The sequence below is a fragment of the Leopardus geoffroyi genome, chromosome B3 (genome assembly GCF_018350155.1).
Source record: "Leopardus geoffroyi isolate Oge1 chromosome B3, O.geoffroyi_Oge1_pat1.0, whole genome shotgun sequence".
NCBI lineage: Eukaryota > Metazoa > Chordata > Mammalia > Carnivora > Felidae > Leopardus > Leopardus geoffroyi.
The window spans coordinates 72,121,645-72,146,046 of NC_059337.1; the positions used below are offsets into that span (position 1 = coordinate 72,121,645).

At 38.5% G+C, this 24,402-nt stretch overlaps 1 protein-coding gene across 50 annotated transcripts in view; it reads right to left on the reverse strand.

Annotated features, from left to right (window-relative positions):
* Positions 1-8,176: 8,176 nt before the first annotated feature.
* HNRNPC (heterogeneous nuclear ribonucleoprotein C) overlaps positions 8,177-24,402 on the reverse strand; it is a 56,179-nt gene continuing 39,953 nt past the window's right edge. For 24 of the 50 annotated variants that reach the window (XM_045450267.1, XM_045450279.1, XM_045450280.1 and 21 more), the window contains 4 exons: positions 9,703-9,863; positions 9,049-9,162; positions 8,646-8,806; positions 8,177-8,546 (listed from right to left, as the gene is read on the reverse strand). In XM_045450267.1, coding sequence (XP_045306223.1) covers positions 8,463-8,546; positions 8,646-8,806; positions 9,049-9,162; positions 9,703-9,863 — 520 coding nt within the window. In that variant the 3' untranslated portion in view covers positions 8,177-8,462. Of the gene's footprint in view, positions 8,547-8,645; positions 8,807-9,048; positions 9,163-9,702; positions 9,891-24,402 lie in introns of all 50 variants that reach the window. The other 26 variants (XM_045450269.1, XM_045450295.1, XM_045450273.1 and 23 more) reach the window with 3 other exon arrangements.

The following is a 24,402-nucleotide window of genomic DNA, read 5'->3' on the forward strand; positions in this document are numbered from 1 at the left end:
AGGGGCACTGAAATTCCCTGCAAGAATGCATCTCCTTGGGACAGGCCCAAGGCATTACAACATTCCTTCAGGTGTGTTGTACAGTCAGTTCTTCAACCTTGCTTGGCATTCAGGCTGTGTTTCCAATACTGCCCTACCCAGAGCTAACCTTCCCCCATTTCACCTGTCCACTTCCCGTTTTCATTCATTGAGCCTATTTCTAAGTTTCAGACACAGTGAAACACTTGAGATATATTGGTGAACAGTAACAGATGTGGTTCCTGCTCTCACTGAGTAACACTCTAATAAGAAAGCCGTATTAAGAAATCATACACATTGATGAGTGTGACTGTAATTTGTGCTACAAAGAGATTACTGGTTCTCTGAGAGCCTACTGGTCTACTTAAGAAAGGCAGGGGAGGATTCCTGGAGGAAGCAACACTTGAGTTGAACTCTTAGGATGAAAAGAAGTTAACTAGGGACCCAAATGGACAAAGGTGTGGGGAGTGACCATGGGGAGTAAGAGGCACAAAAGAAAATTTGGACAAGGTAGGTAAGGGAGCACATGGTCGAGAGGCTGGACAGATGGTCAAGGGAAGACCATTTATGCCTGTGTAGACTGTAAGAAGTTTTACCGTTATCATAAGGCAAGTGAAGCCAGAAGGGCTTTTAAACCAAGAAGTGCCATGATTATAGGTGTGTTTTGAAAAGATCGCTATGGCTGTTGTGCGGAAGTGACTGGAAAAGGATCACAGTGGCTGTGGGTATACAGGAGGGTACTGCAGTAAACCAGAGGCAAGGTGATGGTAGCTTGGACTGGAATGATGGTAGGTGAAGGTGGAGAGAAAGTAAAACGGATTGAACAGACATTTATGAGGCACATGAGTTTTACCAGTAGCAATAAAATATGGCATTTATTTCTAAACAGCAAATAGAACCATGTGTTTACCTCAGCTGGATACAGGGATATGCATTTTGTTAAACTTGGTTATTTTTGTTTCACTAGCATATTTCTTCTTAGGAAAAGTGGTATATGATCATGTTGCAACTGAATTGTGCCTAGGAGATTCTGAAGCTGCTGTTATTCTGAAGCCAAGTACAACTATTCCTCAAGGGGAGGACTGAAGACTACCAAAGTTGCAAGAGGGCAGGAGTGGGGAAATGTGGTAATGAAACCACTGACATCCAACGGGCATTGCAAGGAAGGCAAGAAAAATGAGTGTATAAAGGGCAGGCAGGAGGCTGCCGTCTTGGGTGGGAAAAGTTAAAACAGGACTCCTCAGATACACCAAAGCTGAGACAAAGCCTCCCAAGGTCTGTAGAGATCTAAGGAAAATAAACCTTTGAGCCATTTGTGTGAAGACTGCAGACTCCTTCACAAAGTGAGGGACTGTGCTGGAGGGTTAATATTTTAAAAGGGAAGATGTGTATCCTTACACTTAGGTGAGTGCTTAAGAGGACAAGACAGGTTAAGCTTCAGAGAGGTAGGGAGATGGCAAGGCCCTGGGTATGTAGCCAGGTAGTTACTGGGTCCCACCAGGGGAATGAATCAGGATTGTTTGCCCAGGTGAGAGGGAATGAAAACACTGACAGCAAACACTGAAGCTATCTCCACAGGTGGTCAAATAACAGTGAGCAAGTGAGGATGCTTCTAGACTTCCCACAAGGGAGTAGACTCTAAGAGCTGCTCCTCCTTCCCAAGACACTGAGAATCTAGCTGGAAAAATGCTGAGGGTCAGTCCAGGATGAAGGACCTGCTAATAAGGACAGAGCAGACCACTGCAGTATTTCCAGCAGTTAAGCAGACAACCTTCTGGCAACTACACCCCGGCAGCTTCCAAGACCCTGTGAATGACCTAGCTGCCACTATAGAACAGCTTCTGTGGAGTCCACGTAAAGTTCTGGGGAAAGGGCAGGTTTGACTGGATGAGGAAGCTAACAAAATGTAGTATCATGGGTTCTGAGTAGGGAGAGGAATACTGTGAGAGACGGTGGGCTGGCAGCTGGCTCTAGCTCATCTAGCAGACCACCTGGCTCCACTACAAGCCCTCTGGTAAATCCCTCCAGGAGGGCCAAGAGGGTCTTTAAGTGTCTCATCTCTCTCTAAAGCAAATATCCTTTAGGGCAGGGACAAAATAGGCAAAAGGTTATCAGACTCCAAGACTTTATGATCCATAGGAAGATTTTTTAAGTCTGGATGGGAACTAGTAAAGCTGTTAACCAAGCTGGAAATGGGCACGTGGTTTCTGAGTCATTGAACTCGACAGGTCGACAGGTAGATTCTCAGGCTCAAACTTTTGCTGGGGGGGGGGGGGGGGGTCCCTTATGTCCCAAATTCACACCAGAAACTCATTGTGGCTTGTAAGTTTGCAGCGGTACCTCAACCTGTGTCACTGAACATCATTTCACATTAATAAATCTTTTGGGGTAAAGATCAAGCCTTTTTTTAAGGACACTCTTGCAATGACACTGCCAGGTGCTTCTAACGGACCTTGAAGGCATAAAGATACAGGGTCAAAGTTGTATAATCAGAGTGTTATCCTGAAGAAAATAATTTTTACAAGATATTTGTAACGTTTGTTGCTTGAGATAGAATAGTTTAAAATAGTGCCTCTGGGTTACCCAGGAAGAGCTAAGGAAAACGGCTGAGAGAGACTATATTCTTAGCCAGGTGTTCTTCAATAAGATGTGTTGTAATTGTTAGGTCTATGAATCCCTCCTAGTATTCAGTGTACAGAATCGAGAGAAAAATTGTAAGGATATTTTTCTTTTGTTAAATTTAAGAAAGAGTACTGGGATCCTAAAGTCTGTTATCCTGGTTTGGTAACAGTTGTCAGTTTTTGGGATTCAGGATGTAAGCTCAAAGATACCATTTCCTCTCCTAAGGTCCAAAATCCTTGGTCAAGTCAGATCACAGGTTGAAATGTTGGCACTAACATAATTATGGGCATTCAACAAGGCACTTCATCCGAAACTCTGAAACACAGAATTACTTCCATACATATATATGTATATGGAATATAATCCTATATATATATTGGATTATATAATCTAACCTAATGGGATTGTGTGAAAATCAGTAAGACTGTGTTAAATGCTTGCCCAGCATCATGCTTGGATGGATGCCTTGGGCCCCCCTGACAAGATTATATCTTGCGAGAAGCATTGCTAACTGAAGTTGGCAGACTAAACTTGTAGCTGTGGATGTCCTCATACTCTTGAATACTGTAGGGCTTAGGGCCTAGAAATATCTTCAATGAACTCAGGGCATGAAACAACTTGGAAAGTCACATTTGTTCACTAAGTCATCTGTACTTGTTTGAAAACTGCTCAGTATTCTCTAGCACTACACTATCCAATAAACTGGCCACATGCTACCTGTGGCTATTTAAATTAAAAATGAATAAAATGTGGGGCGCCTGGGTGGCTCAGTCGGTTGAGCATCGACTCTGACTTCAGCTCAGGTCATGGTCTCAGGGTTGTGGGATCAAGCCCATTAAGATTCTTGCTTTCTCTCCCTCTGCCCATACCCTGCATTGTGCTAATAAAAAAGTAAAAATTAGAATCCAGTTAGTCACAGTACCTACATTTCAAGGGTGGCAGCCACAGGGCTAGCATATTGGTCAATGCATTATGAAATAATTCCATTACAGAAAGTTCTACTGGACAGTGCAATAGTTTTAAGAATGGTGGATGGATAAAATTGGGCTTACTTTAACATGTGTCTCTCTTCCGGCCCTAGCTTTTCTCAACTTATAACCGTACCCAGACACCTCCCCCTCTTCAGTGCTTTCTATACTTTGGCCATAGATTTCAATGCAGGTACACTCTCACCCTTGCACCTAACACTTTCATTTTTTAAAATAATGCGTTGCCACCATACTTTCTTACTGTAAGCACTTCTCTTAATCCACTTAAGTCCCAACTGAAGAGATTTAATTGGTCTGGAATGCACACCTGGGTGTCAGGATTTTAAAAGCTCCCTTGGTAATTTTAATGCACAACCAAGGTTGAGATCCACTCAACTAATAATTATTTTAAAACTGTTTGTGAAGAGGCCAGCCTGCAGGAGTCATTTTGCACAATCAAATCTTGGGCTTCTATTATGTAACTGCTTTGCCTTTTTGCACTCCATTATACTGTCCCCTTCTTTCTATTGTAGTTCTGACTTAAGTGCGGAGTGGGGGAGGCTGACTAGCTCTCAACAGGGCTTTAAACAGGTTTTGCTTTTCCAAATTGGGATTTTAAGTTTTTGGATTAACTTGAAAGTTACTTATGAACCATATATTGTTTTGAGGCCTTCTTTATTAGGACTAATTTGATTAAAATTCAAATAGGTATTTTCCAACACTCCTACTTTAGTCTCCCCTCTAAATATTTGGAATTGTCATCCCAGTCACATATATATCTGAAATCTAGCCTTTTCTGTACAGAAAAGCTGGGCAGATTTTCACTTTATCCTAAGGTCTTTCCAAACACTAAAAATTCTCCAACATAATGCCCCATTTGTCAAACACAGTGTAAATGATACCTGTTCTCTATGAGATTCAGCATTGATAAGGCAAATGAAGTTCTTTATAGTTACTTACCAGCCCATACTCTGCACATTATATGTAGCTCATTTACTGGTCGCTCTCATTTTATGTCTTATTTGTGTGTCTACTATTGTTAACTGGCTTCAACTCATCACAGTGTCTTTTTTCCTTAAATCTATCTAGAACTCCACTGAATTGCAATTTTTGGTGTGATCTGAACCAGGGTCCAGAAACTCAAACCCCATTTGACACTGGTGCAGCTGAATTTCCCTCACATTCAATAAAAAGGTCAATGGATATGGCTAAATCCTTCATTCTCCTAGGCCACACAATGATGAGGCTTTCTGGTTTTCCTAAAAATAATATTCATTAGTTCATCATTAGTCAGTCAATGCTGTCACAGGTCAGCTACATGTGCTCAGAACTAAGTATAGCTTTCAATTGATCTCATTAAATACACAGCTATTTCCTATTTCCCAACTACTTCCATAACATACCTCATCTAGGTTGTCTAAAACCATGTCTCATCAGTTCTGTTTCTTTACTTTGCATATCATATCCATGGGCTTTGCTTCTCCTAGCTACTTATTCTTTTGAATAAATCTATTGCTAGAAGTCATCCAGTAGACTCCTTTTTGCGATCTTCTGGTTACTGTATGGCTGGAATGATGCCTATTTTTCTATTCCTTACATTACATTTTTAATATTCATTTGACTTGTTTATTCTCTGGTTCCAATTTACCATAATCCTGTTGTTCTTATTTACATTTTCCTATTTTGTTATGCCTAGTTCCCTCTGTAAAACAGAGGCTTTAAAACAAGTACTGAATCGTACTAATAATCCTTGCAGTTTTCAGATGAAACTTGAAACTACCTTAGCCAGTCAACTCCAAAGAAGTTTCTCCATTAAAAATTGGGTATCAGGTATGTTTCAAAGTCTAGGGGGCTCAGTTAAGCATCTAACTCTTGATTTTAGTCATGAGATAGAGCCCCACATTGGGGTCCAGACTGGGTGTGGAGCCTGCTTGGGATCCTCTCTCACCCTCTTCCTTCCCCTGCTTGTTCTCTCTAAAAAAAATTAAAACTCTTAAAAAAAAAAAAAGTTTCAAAGATTTCATTTTAAGTCATCTACCTCCTTAATTCCTGGCTGGAAACCATTCTTTTAAAAAAAAAAAAAAAAAAATTTTTTTTTTAACGTTTATTTTTGAGACAGAGGCAGAGCATGAACGGGGGAGGTTCAGAGAGGGAGACACAGAATCGGAAGCAGGCTCCAGGCTCTGGGCCATCATCAGCCCAGAGCCTGACGCGGGGCTCGAACTCATGGACCGTGAGATCGTGACCTGAGCTGAAGTCGGACGCTTAACCGACTGAGCCACCCAGGCGCTCCTGGAAACCATTCTTAAAAGCTTCCAAGCTATTTTTTCTTTTATTTCTTGGCATATTGGGGGAAAAAAGGAAAACATTATTCTGAATTTTATACCCAACAAATACATCACCATATTTTACTGTTTTAAATCTTACTTCTACTGAATAGCTTAAGGTCCTGGAATTTGAGATTGTCGTTACCCAGAATTCCCTCTAAACAACAATTAGCTGAGTCTGAAACTCAAGCTTTTCATCCTTACCTGCACTGCTAACCAAGCCCACCACTTGCTCTGCCTAGATTTCTATTAAAACTACTCCAATCTCTTTCCTGGGGCCCAAAGTTAAGTAACATAACAGTGACTATAAACCTTCATTAGATCGGTGGTAAGACGATGGCCTCTTTTTTTTTTAAAAACAAGTTTGTAATCTATCCATTTCATCAGATTGCAAGATATAGAACTATATGCTATTTCAATCATGTTTCCTTTACTTTCGTACAGTTTTGGCCTTGGAGCCTGAATTTCAAAGTATTAAAAGAGTACACCTATGACTATAGAATTCTACAGTATTGTTCTAAGAGGATCTTCAAGTATGAAATGATTCTTCCCCATCAAGATAAACTAGAGGTCTCTTGGCATTGTATCAATAACCCTATGTGTATATGTGTTCTAACAGCATATGATCATTTCTCTAAGCTTTCTGCAGTTTCTTTCAATATTTGGTTTCATACGAAATTATAAAAGTAGGTATTTTTAGGCCTGGCCTGACTAGTCTATTATCTTTTAAGTACTGATGGCTAACATAACCTTAAACAGGTTTTATTAACATCTTAGAACCGTGTCCCTTTCTTCTAAGCATCCAATTTATTTTCTTGTTGGGAGTTATGTGCCGAAAGGGAGTTTGTGTAACATGAAATCATGTCAGATCAGAAACAGGGTGGGTAAAAAGCTACTTTCGTACTGTGGACATGAGGTCCAAAGGGAGTCCATAGTTCAGCTCTTCCTTCTTTTCTGCTTTGTCACCTGTTACATAAAACGATTTATGGAATTCTAATAAATAGGACAGGACTTCTAGTAGGCTGGATACAAATGCCTTGTTGCAACAACTTTTCTGGGGAATCCAAGGTTTGTGTGAACGATAGTAGTCTAAACTAACCATGTTTTTGTCCTGTTCGGCTGGAAACTGAAGTATAAAACATAAATAAACTGGACCTTTCAGGATTAGGCAAACATCACAAATCTAGAAGCTGTTTAATAAATCTGTCCTTAGAAGTTTGGGTGCTAATTAGTATCGTGACTAAAAATCACAACAATTTAATCATATTGGCAAAGGCGCAAAAATTACTTACAGGGATTAAACCAATTTAAAGTAAAATACATGTTCTCAGTAACCTTGCAAGGTTATTATATACTATAGAAGAGAAGTAAAGAAAGAGCTTTCCTATTTTAATAACAGTGAGGCACAGACTCAATCCAGGAAGCAACTGGGACTATATCAATTAAAAGGATAAAATGGGAGAAAAACGAAACTTCGTTCTCCAGTTGTTTCAATTTTCCAAAAATCTTGACATGTCTGAGCCTCATGTATTTAAGGAGAAAACAATTTAGCACACAACAAAAATCTCAAAAAGGGTGCCAACTGGACCACAAAACATTGATGAAAAGGCTTAATGTAGTTCCCAAACCTTTTCATTTGGAAAGAAGAGCCATTCTGCAAAGGAATTTAAGTAACTTGTCTCCTTAACACAATACCCACACCAATGATACATCGTTTGAGTAGTGTATGTTGGTATGCATAATGACTATGACTCAAAGAAAAATATATTTAGTACATTTTAAGGGTTTTGTGGAAGCCGCTGTGAAACAAAGAATTGGAAGTAAACAATTAACTACAAAAATAAAAAACCAGGTTCTTTTTTTTCTCCAAATTCCTGGTTTAATAAGGACTTGTTTATTTTGAGAAAAAAGGGTCCCAAACATCAGGCTGTTCACAAAAATAACCCACAGTATCAACTTTAGAAAACAAATCTTAAGACTATTACACTAATTTTTCTAGAGGATGCATTTGACATGCCAACTCTCATTCACAAAAATACATTGTTACATTTGTGTTGAACATCCCCACATAAGCACTCTTATGTGGGGTATAACACACATACCTCTAACTCAAAGCTGCTCTCAGGTGCTACTCAACTAAAGCGATTGCCTTTGCAGTTAGGGAAGCAACTACTGAGCTCATGTATGAATGGAAATAACTGCACTCCCTGCATAACAAGAGATTATTTTGGAGACAGTTGATAAAAACCACACATCCTTTTTATTGTTAAGTCATAAAGAGGTATCAAAATTAAAAGCAAAAATTACAGGGTAAGACTTAACATAACTACTAGGAGCGTCAAAGGAAGTGAAAATGGGACTAGGCGCAGGGCAATATGAATTAATGAACATGGGAAGGACAAGGATGGGGAGAACAGTGAGCATGTGCTGAAGATACTAGGGGAGAGGATCTGGTGAAAATTTTGATCTTAGACAAGCGCCTAGGTAAAGAAATAATGGGACAAGATTTCTAAACCCCACTATGTGCTTAAGAGTCATCCTCGCCATTGGCGCTGTCTCTGTCATCCTCTCCTTCCTCAGCCTCTTTTTCATCATCCTTGATCAACTCCAGCTGTGAGAAACAGACACAAATAGGATGGAGTTAGAGGCACTCCATGTGTCCCTGATCCCCCCTCCACCACCTCTTTCTTTCCTTTCCCGTGGTTTTCACCTGGTCATCCCCCCGATCTTCATTATCATCATCATCCAGTAGGTCCCCCTCCTCAGCAGAGTCATCTGCACCCCCCTCAGACTCCATCTTCACATTAGTCTCATCTTTCTTCAGGGAGCTGCTGCTCTGCTCCTCTTCTGACTTATCATTCTTCATCTCTACTGGGGATGAGAAGGACAAGTCTGTCTAGGGGCAAGTAATGTCCACAGGATGTAGACAATCCCCACTAATGATCATAGAACTGCAGCACAAACCTAAATCCTCCCACACAAATGCCCTTCCCAATTCAAACTCCCCAAGTTTCATATTCAATTGCTTTATATCCCACTACTCCAACATATACCTTCAACTATCTTAGGTGGCTAACCCAACTTTATACCCAACAAGCAGGAAAACCATTTACCTCCTTGTTTGCTCTGTTCTTTCTCAATTTTTTCCAGGCTTTCCAGTAGAGAATCCACTTTTTGCTTTATCTGGGTCAACTCCTTCTTAATGGTCTGAAGGTCATCGCCTTTCACTTTAATACAAACAAAACTCTAGATTAGAATCAACTATACCAGAAAGCTACCTGTTGCCAAACTCATCCCCAGCTAAACCATATGGCTGTAGCCAACAGAAGATCACTGGGGAGAAATGGAGCCAGGACCATATTCTCCCGGTAATGTGGGGACCCTCAGTTTTATAGCTGGTAGACAAAATTAAATCTAATGTGCCTGCTCACTTAGCAGTAGAATCTTACTTTTGTAGGCCCGCTAAAGACCTCAATTATATTTGAAAGCATTTTTTTGTACTGTTTTTACTGACCTACACATTTCATAAATTTATAAATGCTTAGTTAGCTCCCTAAAGTCTAGCAACTTTTTTCAAATTACCAAGGCCTTGTAATTTATGTAACTTATAGAAGGCAGTCTAAATTGGCCCCTGAATCACTACCTTCTCCTCTTCCACTGTTTTGATAATGCGGAGCTATTTGTATAAAAATTGACTACTGGCTGCACTAATTTCCCTATTTCAACACAAGAAAATAGCAGAATCACAAAACTGCAGTAATACATACACTTTCCAGACTTGGACGAAGATCCCCGCTGTCCACTCTTAGAATTAAAGCCACTTTTGCCTCTTCGTGAGGTGTTTCCTGATACACGCTGGCGTTTTGAGGGAACTACAGCCCGAGCAATAGGAGGAGGAGGAGGAACGCGTGCCGGGTAACTATACATCCTATTGGATAAAAAGAAAACAGAATTCCTTCACAACTAAAATTAAGTCAGCAAGACCCAACAGTGATCTTATACAAGAATAATATTCATTGTCTATTTGTTTCTTTTGGCTAATTTCATTCAAAAGTCCACTTCAAACCTTTCTTCTTTGCTGCTCTGAATACTGCAGCTACTTCAAGAAGATGCATACCTAAGGATAGTTGGTTGATCTTAAGGGATGGACATAAAAACCTCCTTTGTACTAGGGCAGTATCAATAAAGCACTGCTTTTTATAATGAATAGTCTATATTGATCTCTTTTTATACGTGTTACAATACATAGTAACACAACACATAATATATAACTCAAAAAACAAACATAAAAACAATCCCAAATAAAGTTCTCACAAGAAGGGATTGCAATTACTGGTGTCTGCCAACAGTGTTATATTTACTGTTAGCTAAATCCCTGATTTTTATTATCCACAGAATTATACAGATAAATCATTACTGCTAACTAGTTTGTGATAATAGACTGAACCACACAAAACTGCCAAGATTAACCAGCTTAGGACTATAAAAACAAAGAGCCATTTAAATGTGTTTGTTGTGTATAAAAAGCCATGATCAATTCTAACAACATTTAAACATAAGATGTACTCATAGTTACAACAAGATGGAGAATATTGTCTGTCTTATTTGCTATTCACTAGTGCCTAAATCCAATGCCCAGCATGCATTCAGCTCTCAAATACAGACACTGGTTGCTCAGTTGGTTCTTCCATTGGGGAAGTATGGCTCTACAATTTGTAAAGAGAAAATTCAAAGCACAACAAAAAGCTTCTTCCATGGGTATCAGTTTTAGAAAATCTCTACATTCCATGTCATTTTTACAAAATACTGTGGCAGCATAAGAAGGTAAGACATAGCAGTAGGAAAAAAATCTTACAATTCTAGTTCTGCACCTTTTTAGTAACTAACTTAATTTCAAGGCCCAGTTTTCTACGAAAACTACCCACACCAAGTGCTGCTCTGCTAACTTCCAAAGTTTTAAGGAGCAAATGTGATGTATTAAAATTATGTAATTCATATATGTGGACTCTCCAATATACTTCATTAGTGGCTAATCTCTGAATCTCTAAGGTTTCAATCCTCCTGGTAGTGAAAACAGTGATTTTATATGGTCTTTCAGAGAATTCTCTTCTCCTCAACCCAATTTAATATAAAATGTTTCCATTATACTTTAACATAGTAGTATTTTAGTTTTTCCTAGGAGTAGCTATCACAGGAACATTTTCCTAAATTAAGAAAGAGCACATGTACATTGCCAAACAAGTGAGGGCACAACTAAATTTTCACTTAAGCAGTTTTCAGTCAAGACCACCCTTGAAACACAGCAGTTATTGATTTGCCAAGTGAAAAATGATGTTAAGAGTTACTGAAGTGCTCATAATTCTTGTTTTTAAGCTCCATTAAAAACAATTTTTTATTCGAGAGAGAACGTGAGTGTGAAAGAAGACGAGTGGGAGCGAGAATCTTAAGCAGGCTCCACACTTAGTGCAGAGCCCAGTGCAGGGCTCAATCCCAAGACCCTGGGATCATGACCTGAGCTGAAACCAAGAGTGGGATGCTCAACTGACTGAGCCACTCAGGCACCCCTTAAGGGTCACTTTTATGTTTGAGCTCCAGGAAATAAGAAAATGTATGATTTAGAAGGCAGGGAGGTATTGGTGCTTCTACAGAGGTTGTTGCTCAGTAGACAATTTTGTTAATGAGGAAGAAGATACTTTAAAAGCAGTTTCAGTCAATGATGGTGAGTTAATCCATATCTTTGGGCATAGAACAACTCATGGCCCAATCCTGTTGGATTTAGAGATCTAACCTACCCCTCCTAACCAACCCACTCACTGTCATTGGCACAAGTCACCATCCAAACCAATGACCTTGCCAGTTCACATTCCTTATACTTCACCGCACTGGAAATATACAATTTCGCTCAACACAGGTAAATCGATAATGAAAATAAGGCAAGAAATGCAGTTTTCAAGTCAAATGCTCCAATTTTCAGAAAAGTGTATTTTGGAAGATAAACTGTTAGTGCTGAATGGCTTTTAGTGCCATGGAACTTAACTGCTACTCAAACAAAAATGAACTCTTGAAAAACTCTAAGGAAGAAGTAAGTAGACCTTCCTTGTAAAATCTCAAAGTGTATGACTGAAAACATGAGAAGAAAACCATACCTACTATGATAACCCTCAAGGTCAAAGGGATAGGAAATACAAAGCTGAGTATGACACCTTCAAAAACCAGCTACAAACTTAAGTAACCATTTTCCCCACAAGAAAACCTTAAGATGAACATCATGTGCTGATCCCCTACTGATAATTGATAAAGCCCAAGTCCTTAAAAAGCCTTCACACAAGTTTCACTATTACCAAAGGAAAAAGCACTAGAAACCCTAAACGGGTTATGACTGCCCCATAAACCAGCAATCTGGACATTAAGTGTTGGTATAAAATCTAGCCAGAATAAAAAGGTAATTAAAATACCGTAAAAACAAAAAACAAAAAACAAAAAACAAAAAAAAAACCCTGAATCACTTCTGATCACACATGAGCCAGCTAATTATCTGAACGGATAAGACAAAGGAACTCTGTCCTAATCTCTAAGCAAAATATACACCTAACAAGTCATTTATTAAAAATAAAAGTTTAGGGATGCCTGGGTGGCTCAGTTAAGTGTCTTGACTCTTGATTTGGGCACAGGTCATAATCTCCGTTCATGAGTTCAAGCCCTGGATTGGGCTCTAGGCTGGGATTCTCTCTCTTCCCCCTTCCCTACTCTCTCAAAAATAAATAAACTTTAGAAGTTTACAGAGGCGCCTGGGTGGCTCAGTTGGTTAAGTGTCAGACTTTTGGTTTTGGCTCAGGTCATGGCCCCAGGTCCAGCCAGCTCTGTGCTGACAGCATGGAGTCTGTTTGGGATTCTCTCTCTCTCTCTGCCCCTCTCCTGCTCGCTCTTGCTCTTTCAAAATAAATAAACTTTAAAGAAATAAAATAAAAATAAAAGTTTATAGAGGCGCCTGGCTGGCTTAGTCTAGCGTGTGACTCTTGATTTTGGGGTTAAGTTCAAGCCCATGTTGGATGTAGAGATTACTTAAAAATAAAAATTTTTTTTTTTTTTTAATTTTTTCTTTCAACTTTTTTTTATTTTTGGGACAGAGAGAGACAGAGCATGAACGGGGGAGGGGCAGAGAGAGAGGGAGACACAGAATCGGAAACAGGCTCCAGGCTCTGAGCCATCAGCCCAGAGCCCGACGCGGGGCTCGAACTCACGGACCGCGAGATCGTGACCTGGCTGAAGTCGGGACGCTTAACTGACTGCGCCACCCAGGCGCCCCAAAAATAAAAATCTTAAATAAAGTTTAGAGTCAAGCTTATTAAATGCCTAGATGTAAAAGTGATCTTTGGGTCTCAAAAACCCTGATTAATAGTATTAAATTTCAATCACTACCAAAGCAGAAACAACTAGAATATATTAGTAAATATCTATACTCTCCTGAATTTATTTGTTTAATGTACCATACCTGCCTTCAGGTCTTAAAAATTTAGATAGATTAAAAATGATGGTTTAGGTTAATATTAATTATCAAATTATCAATTCTGGAAATAACTGCCAGATATCTTAGGCCCACAAAATATGTTAAAAAAGTCATTCAAGTGTTAGGTATTTTCTTCTGCTTCATTATGATCTATAATGGGATTTCAAGATGGTGTTTCTTCCTGCTTACCTTTGATTTTCCTAGGATTGATTTTATAGGCTACCATGTTGTTTGGGCTTTGGAATGTGTAAGCATCTCTGAAACTGCTAAAATTCTACAAATGTACCTATTCCCAATAAGGTTAAAAATCACTGAGGCAGAAACGAGAGGAATCTTCCATTCTACTTAAGCAAATCAGGACCAAATCTAAAATGACTGCTCATTTCTAAGAAATGTGCTCTAATTCACTAAAAAAAAAATTTTTTTAGGTAATCTACACCACACATGGAGCTCAAAATCATGAGCCCAAGAGTCATAACGCTCCACTGAATGAGCTAGCTAGACACTTCAAAACGTGCTTTAATTTAGAGAAATACAGGGGAAATTATGTACAATCCATGTTATACAAAAGGCATGATCTTAAGAAAGTGACAGGAACAAAATCCTGATGAATAAATAGAAGTAATCTATTGGATAGATCTAGATGAAACCATGGAAATCAATGTGACACAATAGCAAATATTATGTATAGAGTTTAAGAGCCAAAAGAGATTTTTTCCATCCTAGTTCCAGTAATTACTAGTTGATGACAGATACCTCAAACTCTGTACCCACAATGACTACACAGAAACTAGCACACTAACAATTCACTTAGTTTTTTTAAACTAAAGCCCTAAGTGAAGACCTGTTAACTGTCCTGAATTTGATTCTTGTCAGTGTACTCTCCTATGACAATCTACAACTTTAACTACAGGTTTCCCAACGATTTATCCAGGGTAAACCTTCAGAATACACACCTTACATTACATTCTGTATGGTTTTGTAGAAAAGGACTTTACAAATTTTACTTTATCTTTGGATGGTGTAGACTGAAGCTAAGCGTTGCACTACACAAGACGACTGATACTAATGAATACCAGAATCTTGAAAACTCTTCAAGAACCAAAGCCTTCAGCAATTGGTATCTTTGAGAATTAGAAAAGAATATTTCTTTCTCACTTTTTTTCTTAAAAATTTTTAAATGTTTTACTTTGAGAGCACCCAAGCAAGCAGGGGAGGGTCAGATAGAGAGGGAAACACAGAATCTGTAGCAGGTTCCAAGATGTCAGCAGAGACCTACCCAGGGCTCAAACTCATGAACCATAAGATCATGACCTGAGCGTAAGTTAGACACTTAACCAACTAAGCCATCCAGGCACCTCTGTTTCCCACTTTTTATAAAAGCTTCTATTATGGGGGTGCCTGGGTGGCTCAGTCGGTTGAGCGTCCGACTTCAGCTCAGGTCATGATCTCACGGTCCGTGAGTTTGAGCCCCGCGTCGGGCTCTGGGGTGATGGCTCAGAGACTGGAGCCTGCTTCCGATTCTGTGTCTCCCTCTCTCTCTGCCCCTCCCCCGTTCATGCTCTGTCTCTGTCTCAAAAATAAACGATAAAAAAAAAAAAAAATCAAAAAAAAAAAAAAAAGAGCTTCTATGAAAACATATTTGAATGATTTACATAACTATTTTCCATTATCTTTAAGACTACCAAAACTTTTTCACTAGACTACAGACAGTGCAACCCCTCAGACTTTTAAAATCATGTTATTCATTTTTAATGTGCTAGAATTAACATAATCAAGTTACCTTAAATGCACAATTAAACACTGTAGCATAAAATTCATTTTAACATGTACACAAATAACTAAAAACCAAAACTTTTACTCAACATCCTAATGCCTAACACACACGTGAAAAGATATTCAACACCACTCATCATCAGGGAAATACAAATCAAAACCACAATGAGGTACAAACTCACACCTGTCAGAATGGCTAAAATTAACTACATAGGAAACGAAAGATGTTAGTGAAGATGTGGAAAATGGGGAACCCTTTTACACTGCTGGTGGAAATGCAAACTGCTGGTGCAGCCACTCTAGAAACCAGTAAGGACGTTCCTCAAAAAGTTAAAAATAGAACTATCTTAAAATTCAGCAATTGCACTAATACGTATTTTTCCAAAGAATGCAAAAATACAAATTCGAAGGGGTACATGCACCCTGATGTTTATAGTAGCATTATCAACGATAGCCAAACTATGGAAAGAGCCCAAGTGTCCACTGACTGATGAATCAATAAAAATGTGGTACACATACACACTGGAATATTACTCAGCCATCAAAAAATCCTGGGGTGTCTTCGTGTGAGCACTCAAGTCAGTTAAGTGTCTGACTTCTGATTTTGGCCCAGGTCATGATCTCACGAACCATGAGACTGAGCCCCGTGCTGGGCTCCACACTGGCAGCGGGAAGCCTGCCTGGGATTCTTTCTCTTCCTCTCTCTACCCCTCATCCACGTGCGTTCTCTCTCAAAATAAACAAACTAAAAAATGAAATCTTGCCATTTGCAATGACATGGACAGAGACCGTCAGAGAAAGAGAAATATATGATTTCACTCATGTGGAATTTAGGGAAAAAAGATGAACACGTGCAAAGGGGGAAAAAAAGAGGGAGGCAAACTTTATAACAATAGAGAACAAACCGAGGGCTAATGGAGGAAGAGTTTGGGGGGTAGGCTAAATGGGTGAGGAGTATCAAGGGTACTTGTTACGAGCACTGGATGTTATATGTAAGTAATGAATTACTAAATTCTACTCCTGAAACCAGTATTACACTGTGTTTAACCAACTAGAATTTAAGAATTTAGGAAAAAAAACTTTTTTAAGTTCATCCTAATGTAATTTCAATGGTATATATTTAAATCTCAAAGACTTATGAGTAGGCTACTGATAGGGGGCCTGGGTGGCTCAGTTGGTTAAGCATTGGACTTCAGCTTATGTCATGATCTCAACAGTTGGTGAGTTCGAGCCCCATGCTAACAGTGCGGAGCCTGCATGGGATTCTCTTTCTCTCTCCCCCCTCTCTCAAGAATAAACAAACTTAAATATACATGAGTATGCCACTGACTTTGCTTTATGTAAGAAATGGGGGGGGGGGCTTAAAAATGTCTCTGTAACGCATTTCAGATTTACATTAAAATGTAAATATGAAACTATGTCATACCAAAAACAGATCCCAAAAAACCTTTCATGTTGTAAGAATGCTTGCTTTCGTGCCTAAAAATAAATCAACTAGCTAAATTTTTATAACTTGTTTTATTTCTAAAGTAAGATCATTTTAAAATCATTTTTATGTGTATTTATTTTGAGAGAGAGAGAATGAAATCTCAAGCAGGCTCTTCTGCACTGTCAGTGTAGAGCTTAATGTGGGGCTTGAACTAACTGTGAGAACATTACCTGAGCCAAAATCAAGAGTCAGATGCTTACCCAACTGAGCCACCCAGGAGGCCCAGTAAGAGACAATTTCTAAACCTTAGTAGCAAGTAGTTTTTCCACAAATATGCTGCCTTAGTGAGTCTTCTTCAGAGAAGGACTGAAGTGAATGCAACTGTTAAATTTGTTTCCCTAATACAATTTATGTTTAGAGTGCCAATTACCAATATAAATTTGCATGGTTGTACTTTGTATTCCTTAACTTTCTTCATGTTGCCTTTATCCAATGGCCCATTAAGGATACAGATTTGTAGGACAGTGGAAAAACAGCAAGCCCTACTCATATTAATGGTAAAGGGACTGAAGGACAAACCAGTATGCTGCACAGGATCATTTCACATATAATGGCTGGGTGGCTCAGTGGGTTAAGCGTCCAACTCTTGATTTGGACTCAGGTCATGATCTCATAGTCCTGGAATCAAGCCCCAAGGGACCAATCCCCAAAACAGGTTCCCCACTGACAGTATCAGCCTGCTTGGGATTCTCTCTCCTCTCTCTCCTTCCCCTGCTCACGCAGGTATGCACTCTCTCTCAAAATAAATAAACGTTAAAAACTTAAAAAAAAAAACAAAACAAAACTATTTTGTAATTAAAATTACCTAACTACCTTTTTTTTTAAAGAACACTACCCAAAGAACAACGATCAAGGTTGAGAACACCACATGCATTCCTGCTTACGATATAGACATATACATAGACAGCCCCTGTATACGTAGAACCAAAGTTGTCAATGAACAACTGGCTCTACAATCTTCTTTCACAAAGAATTGTTGGTTTAACACTTACGAGTATTTTTGCAAATTCAAAGATACATTTGATTAAAAATTGCTTGACTGATTTATTTGCAACTCTCAAAGCGAAGGAAAAAATTAATTGCACATACTCATTTCAGGATGCATCCAGTTTTATATATTAAAAAAAGTAAAAAGTTGCATCTTAAAATTACAGTGATTTGTCTTGACAAATTCATTTGGAAAGCTGTTAACACAAAACCAGAGGTTTCCAGGAAAGACAATTTGAAAATTCATCTCAAAACTTTCTAAATGAAAAATAATCTGAGCAATATGTAAGGTTGCTTTGATCAATCCTTTCAGAAACAGTACCGGATCCAAAACTATGTTAAGAAAAAAAATTTTAGGGGCGCCTGGGTGGCTCAGTCGGTTAAGCGGCCAACTTCAGCTCAGGTCATGATCTCACACTCCGTGAGTTCGAGCCCCGCGTCGGGCTCTGTGCTGACAGCTCAGAGCCTGGAGCCTGTTTCAGATTCTGTGCCTCCTTCTCTCTCTGACCCTCCCCTGTTCATGCTCTGTCTGCCTCTGTCTCAAAAATAAACAAACATTAAAAAAAAAAAAAAAAAATTAAAAAAAAATTTTAATCTGTCTTTGCTTCTGCTTATGAAGCTTTATATCCAGGTGACCATCTTTAATTGACACAATTTCCACCAAAATTACAACATTATTCATTTGTCATAATTTTAACACATACACTTCCCCGCATATCACTTTGGGTCTTTCCCAAAGATAATAAACTGTAGGTGTTGTCAAATTTTTTTTTAATAAAGCTCAAATTACAAAACAGTATTTATGACAAATATTGTTTATAAACTGTATGTTAAGAACATGTAAGACCACTCATTCCTATATTCTCAATTTACATCCAGGTCAAAGGGTACACTTCTTTTGCTTACAATGAAATTTCCTTTAAGGAGTTGTCTGAGAACAGACTTGTGGTTGCTAAGAATAGGGTGGAGAAACTGACTAGAAAAAGAGTTTCATGGTGAATTTGTGAGAAGCATGATCTATCTGTATCTTGATATCCTGGTAGATACTGTAACTTGAATATACTGTGTTTGTTAAAATAATACACTGAAAGAGTAAATTCTGCTATATATAAAAAGGTATCCTATTGAGGTCTTCAATTTCTTTCCATTCTCAAACTTCTTTGTAAAATTTCTGCCCCTACCATTACCCAAACCTACCCTTGTCAAGTCACCAATGATCCCCGCATTTCTCGATCTTCTATTACTTAACATTTGTAGTTCATCCTTCTACTCTTTTAATACATATTCACACAGCTGGGACACTTCATGCTTCTGGTTTTTGTCCAGCTTTTTAAAATTTTTTTCTTTTTTTACATTTTCTTTATTTTTGATAGAGACAGAGCACAAGTGGGGGAGAGGCAGAGAGAGACGGAGACACAGAATCCGAAGCAGGCTCCAGGCGCCGAGCTGTCAGCACAGAGCCCAACGTGGGGCTCGAACCCACAAACCCCAAGATCATGACCTGAGCTGCAGTCGGACACTTAACCAACTGAGCCACCCAGATGCCCCAGCTTTTTTTTATGGCATTTTTCAATCACTTGAACTCACTCCTCATCTCCCTAGTTTTTAATAGTTGCAGTGCTCTAATGATCTCTATTTTCTGTCTCTACTCACCCAGTATTGTGGTTTTGTGACCTACAAGCAGACAACTATCTCTCCACATAAACAACTGCCGATATAACACCTCTCAATAATACACGTCTAATAAACATGTCAATGACCAATCTGTGATAGTCACTCCTCAACCTAGTTTCCCTATGTTCTTCTATCACTATTTCTGCAAATTCCAAGTCACTAGTTGCGCAGGCCAAACTTTGGTGACATCTGATTCCTCTCTTAGCCTTCACAGTGATGTGTAAGTGAACTGGTCTTTATTAACTTCAAAATTCACCTACTACTTACCACTTCCAAGTCTACCTCCCAGGGTCCTTTCCCAAATGATTGTTTATCTAGATAATTCTATCAGCCACTTATTATCTACAATCAGACTAATCCTGTTACAATACAAATAAGATCCTCTCACTCCTCAGTTCAACTCTCCCCACTGCCTTCTCATCTCATTTCATAAAAGCTAAAGATGCCTTAACATGCTTTTATGTGTTCAACCTACCTTCTCTGAGACCATTTATTTTCCACTATAGTATCCCTGGTGAACACAACAATGCCTCTCCTAAACTAGCCTCTAGGAAAGATTTGTCACAAATCACACTATCAGCATGCAACAAATCAAACCTATCTTTATAGCTGGAAAGCCAAAAGCACTAATCTGCTTTTCCCCCAGCTGTATTAAAACTATTGGAAAAGCTAAATAATCTACCCCAAAATAAAAATCAGATCCTGTGCCTATAATGGGATGTGATGAGACTATCAGGTCATACCTGCTGTTAAGGAATTCACCCGCAAAAAAATTCCAGTAGTAACTTTCTCTTGCAATTATATATGTTTTTTACAATATTAACCTATTTCCCTTCTTAAGCCCCATCAATCTCACAATAGTAACACATTTATTACTATAAAGTAATAAAGTCCTGGGAAAAAAGTTGATCTGCCTGAATAAGTCAAACTATATTTGGTGGACCTTTTCCTCTTATTCCTGGGATTACAGTCTTTAAGAGGAGATTAAATTATCATCTTATCCTATGTATTAACGGGCACCCTCTCTTTCTTTCCCTGAAAGACTGATTTCCTGGATATTCCTTCAAATTCCTTGTAGCTTTATTTCAAAACTGCAGTCTGGGTTCTCTAACTTCCTGCCTGAAGAGCAGTCCTCAGTCATTACAATTCTCATATTGAAACACTGCTCAAAATTCATTTGTGGGGTACCAGAGTGACTCTTGATTTCAGCTCAGGTCATGATCTCACCGTTTTTGAGATCATGTGTTGGGCTCTGCGCTGACAGCACAGGGACTGTTTGGGATACTCTACACCTCCCTCTCTTCCTGTCCCTCTCCTGCTCTCTCAAACTAAATAAACCTAAAGGTTCTTTGTATAAAACGGTAGTTAACACATCTCCTGTGATCACAAAGCAGAATCGTGAAACTATAAAAAACTAAAAACAGTAATAATAAATATCAAAAATGTCAGTATTGGATGTTGTATTAAGACTTGTATCTTTAGGGGCGCCTGGGTGGCGCAGTCGGTTGAGCGTCCGACTTCAGCCAGGTCACGATCTCGCGGTCCGTGAGTTCGAGCCCCGCATCAGGCTCTGGGCTGATGGCTCAGAGCCTGGAGCCTGTTTCCGATTCTGTGTCTCCCTCTCTCTCTGCCCCTCCCCCGTTCATGCTCTGTCTCTCTCTGTCCCAAAAATAAATAAACGTTGAAAAAAAAAAAAAAATTAAAAAAAAAAAAAAAAGACTTGTATCTTTAATATATGAAGTCTTACAACTCAGTAAGTAAACTCAATATAAAAATAAGCAAAAGATCTGAATACATTTTTCTAAAAATAGATATCCAATAAGCCCATGATTACTCACCATAATTTTTTATTTTTATTTTTTTTTAGTAAACACTACATCTAATGTGAGGCATGGACTCACAACCCGAGATCAAGAGTCGTGTGCTCTTTCTTTTGACCAAGCCAGCCAGGTGCCCCTCAACGTCATTAGTTTGTAAGAAAATGCAAATCAAAACCACAACGGGATAACATTATTCAAACTTGAACTACTATAGTTAAATAACAAGGACAGGTAATAAAGTAAGTGTTGGCAAGGATGTGAAGAAAAGTGCAACCTTTATACATGGCTGACAGGAATGCAAAATGGTACAGCTGCTTTGAAAAGATAGTATGGCAGGTTCCTCAAAAGGTTAAAAATGAAATACCATTACAGCCAGCAATTCTACTCTTAGTATGTACCCAAGACAGATGAAAACACATGTCTATGCAAAAATGTACATACAAATGTCCACAAAAGCATTATTCAAAATGTAGAAACATATCAAATTATTCAGCAACTGATGAATGGGTAAACCAAATGTGGTTATCACCCATAAAAATGGAATATAAAAAGGAATGATGTACTAACAAATGGTACAATATAGATGAATTATGAACTATAAAGTATAAGAAACCAGCCATAAAAGACAAATATTATATGAATCTATTGATATAAAATGTGCAGAATAGGCAAACCTATAGATAGAAAATGGATTAGTAGTTGGCAGGCCTACGGACAGAAGAATAGATATGACTGATAATAAGTAAGGTGTTTATTTTTGGGGTGATGCAATGTTCTAAAATCATGATCGTGACTGCACAACTCTAAATATACTAAATTGAATTGTACACGTTAAAATGAATTTTATGTTATATATTATACATCTGTCTCAATAAAGCTACATTTTTAAAAAAGAAAAAAAAAAAAAAAACCGATGTCAAGGAGCTTGACAAAGTCTACCTGGATTAAGAATATCATGAAGTAGAATCCTAAAACAGCAGTGGCTAATTTTGCATTAGAGGTCATAACCAGAACACCACTTAATTCAGAGCCATATAGCAGATTCTCTGACCAAGTCAAATGCTTCCCCTGCAAAAGAAATACCTCCCACCTAGTTATTAAGAGTCCAAGACACAATAAACATAAACAACCTGAAATGAAAGCGAAGTGAAATAAAGAATATACTGTCAAATCACATCTACAGAGGTGTCCCTTAGCTTTTCCAAGTAGCTAAGAACCCTCTTATCTCTGAATCACACGCCTTTCCAAGCAGATGGTCTAAATCAGTTCTTCAAAACCTAAAATATTTCAGGTGTTCTTCCTTCAGGTCTAGTGTTACTCAGGAATATCAGAAAAATGGAAAAAGGGAGGGAGGCAGGATGATAGCCCCACTAATCCCAAGAACATTGTGGGGGGGGGGGGTGGAAGTATCCTTTAATCTGTGGTATTTCTTTTTTTTAAATGTTGATTTATTTTTGAGAGAGACATAGACCCCAGAGCAGCAGCAGAGGAGGTGCAGAGAGGGACAAAGGCACAGAATCTGAAGCAGGCTCCAGGCTGAGCTGTCAGCACAGGGCCCAATCTGGGCTTGTACCCATAGACCAGGAGATAATGACTTGAGCCGAGTTGCCGCTTAACCTACTGAGCCATTTGGGTGCTCCTGTAGTCAGTATTTCTTTAACTTACTAACCAAAACCTAAAACTGGGTGCTTAGAACAAATAAGGGGTAAATATTAGTTTAATATGATTGTTAGCCGCTTTCACCTGTCTTGCATTTCAAAGGAAACTCCCCTAACAACTGTACTTCACCTCAACTGCTGTTCTACAGTCTAGCAGGATACGTTCCTAAAAAAGAGCTCTAACATAAATATTAACAGTAAAATTGTTCCCCAAAATTCAAACAACTCAAACCCTCCAACATCTCTTTCATGTAACCTTTAATGGTATAACTGTAGTCATAAAAGATCTCTGCTATACATCATTTTTTCTCCCTACAAAACATTTAACTTTAAACTCAATAAATTATACCAAGACCAGTCTACCCCAGAAATTCCTGTACCTCCTTCTCCATTCCAACATTTACAATGTTAACTACTTAATACATCTTTTTTTTCCCTCCACTTTCTCTTTTCTATCCACGAAGCAGTTTCTAAGACCTCTCTACCTGCAGGACACAACTCCCTAATAGACCATAAAAGGCTTTTACAACAACCACTCTTTCCAATTATACCAGGCTGTTTCTCCAAATACAACCAGGGATATTTACCACTGTACCTTTACTCTGCCTCAAAATCTTTGATACTTAGTATCAAAGATAAGTTCAAAAATAGCACTTTGTGAAACTACCTGGGGATCTTTAAAGGTGAAGAGAGCTCAGAGCTCCACAACGGGAAACACAACTCGTCTTTCTATGACACAATCCTGTACAAATGCAGGACACATAGCAGCCAATATTAATTCCACATCACTGTCTTCACTGTATAATATTGTGCTTCCTACAATAGCTTCTTCATTGGATAACATACTGCTTGTCATCCATGTGTTGTATTTGATGTGAGTTGATGTACTCCATTCCTCTTTCTATTCATGGTGCGATGGCATATTTACTTAATATATTTAGATATGAAGCAGTATTAGCACTCTGAAAAAGCTCTCATGTAAGAACTTTTACAGTCCAGTCACTTATACACTGTTTACATTATTATTCATGGCCCATACGTTATGTGTGATAAGTTACTTATTACCATATCTTTTGCTACTAGGTTTACTGTGTCTTCACTTTTATACTGTAGCCTACTGTCAAACCTAATAAACCCTTATTGCTTTCTGTGCTCCCCAGTTTCTATAGAAGAAATGACTGAGAAAGAATTAGTTGGCTGTCCATTATGGATTATTTTTTTTTCCAATTTATATTAACATATGATTCACATACCATAGAAAAAACACCCTCCACACACAAACTTCTGCAATCATTACCACTATGCACTATGTAATTCCAGAATAATTTCATCAGGGATCTTGTAAGGGAAAGAAAAGTGGGACTACAACTGACAAAAATCTAAAGAATTCCAGAATTTTTCAAAAAATGGATACGGTTTTATACTTAAGAAAACACTAAATCTTTGTGACACAAATGTAAACCTTAAAATTAAAAATAAATTTTAAGAAACTAAAAAACAGGGCATCTGGCTGGCTCAGTCGGAAGAGCATGCAACTCTTGATCCTAGAGTTGTGA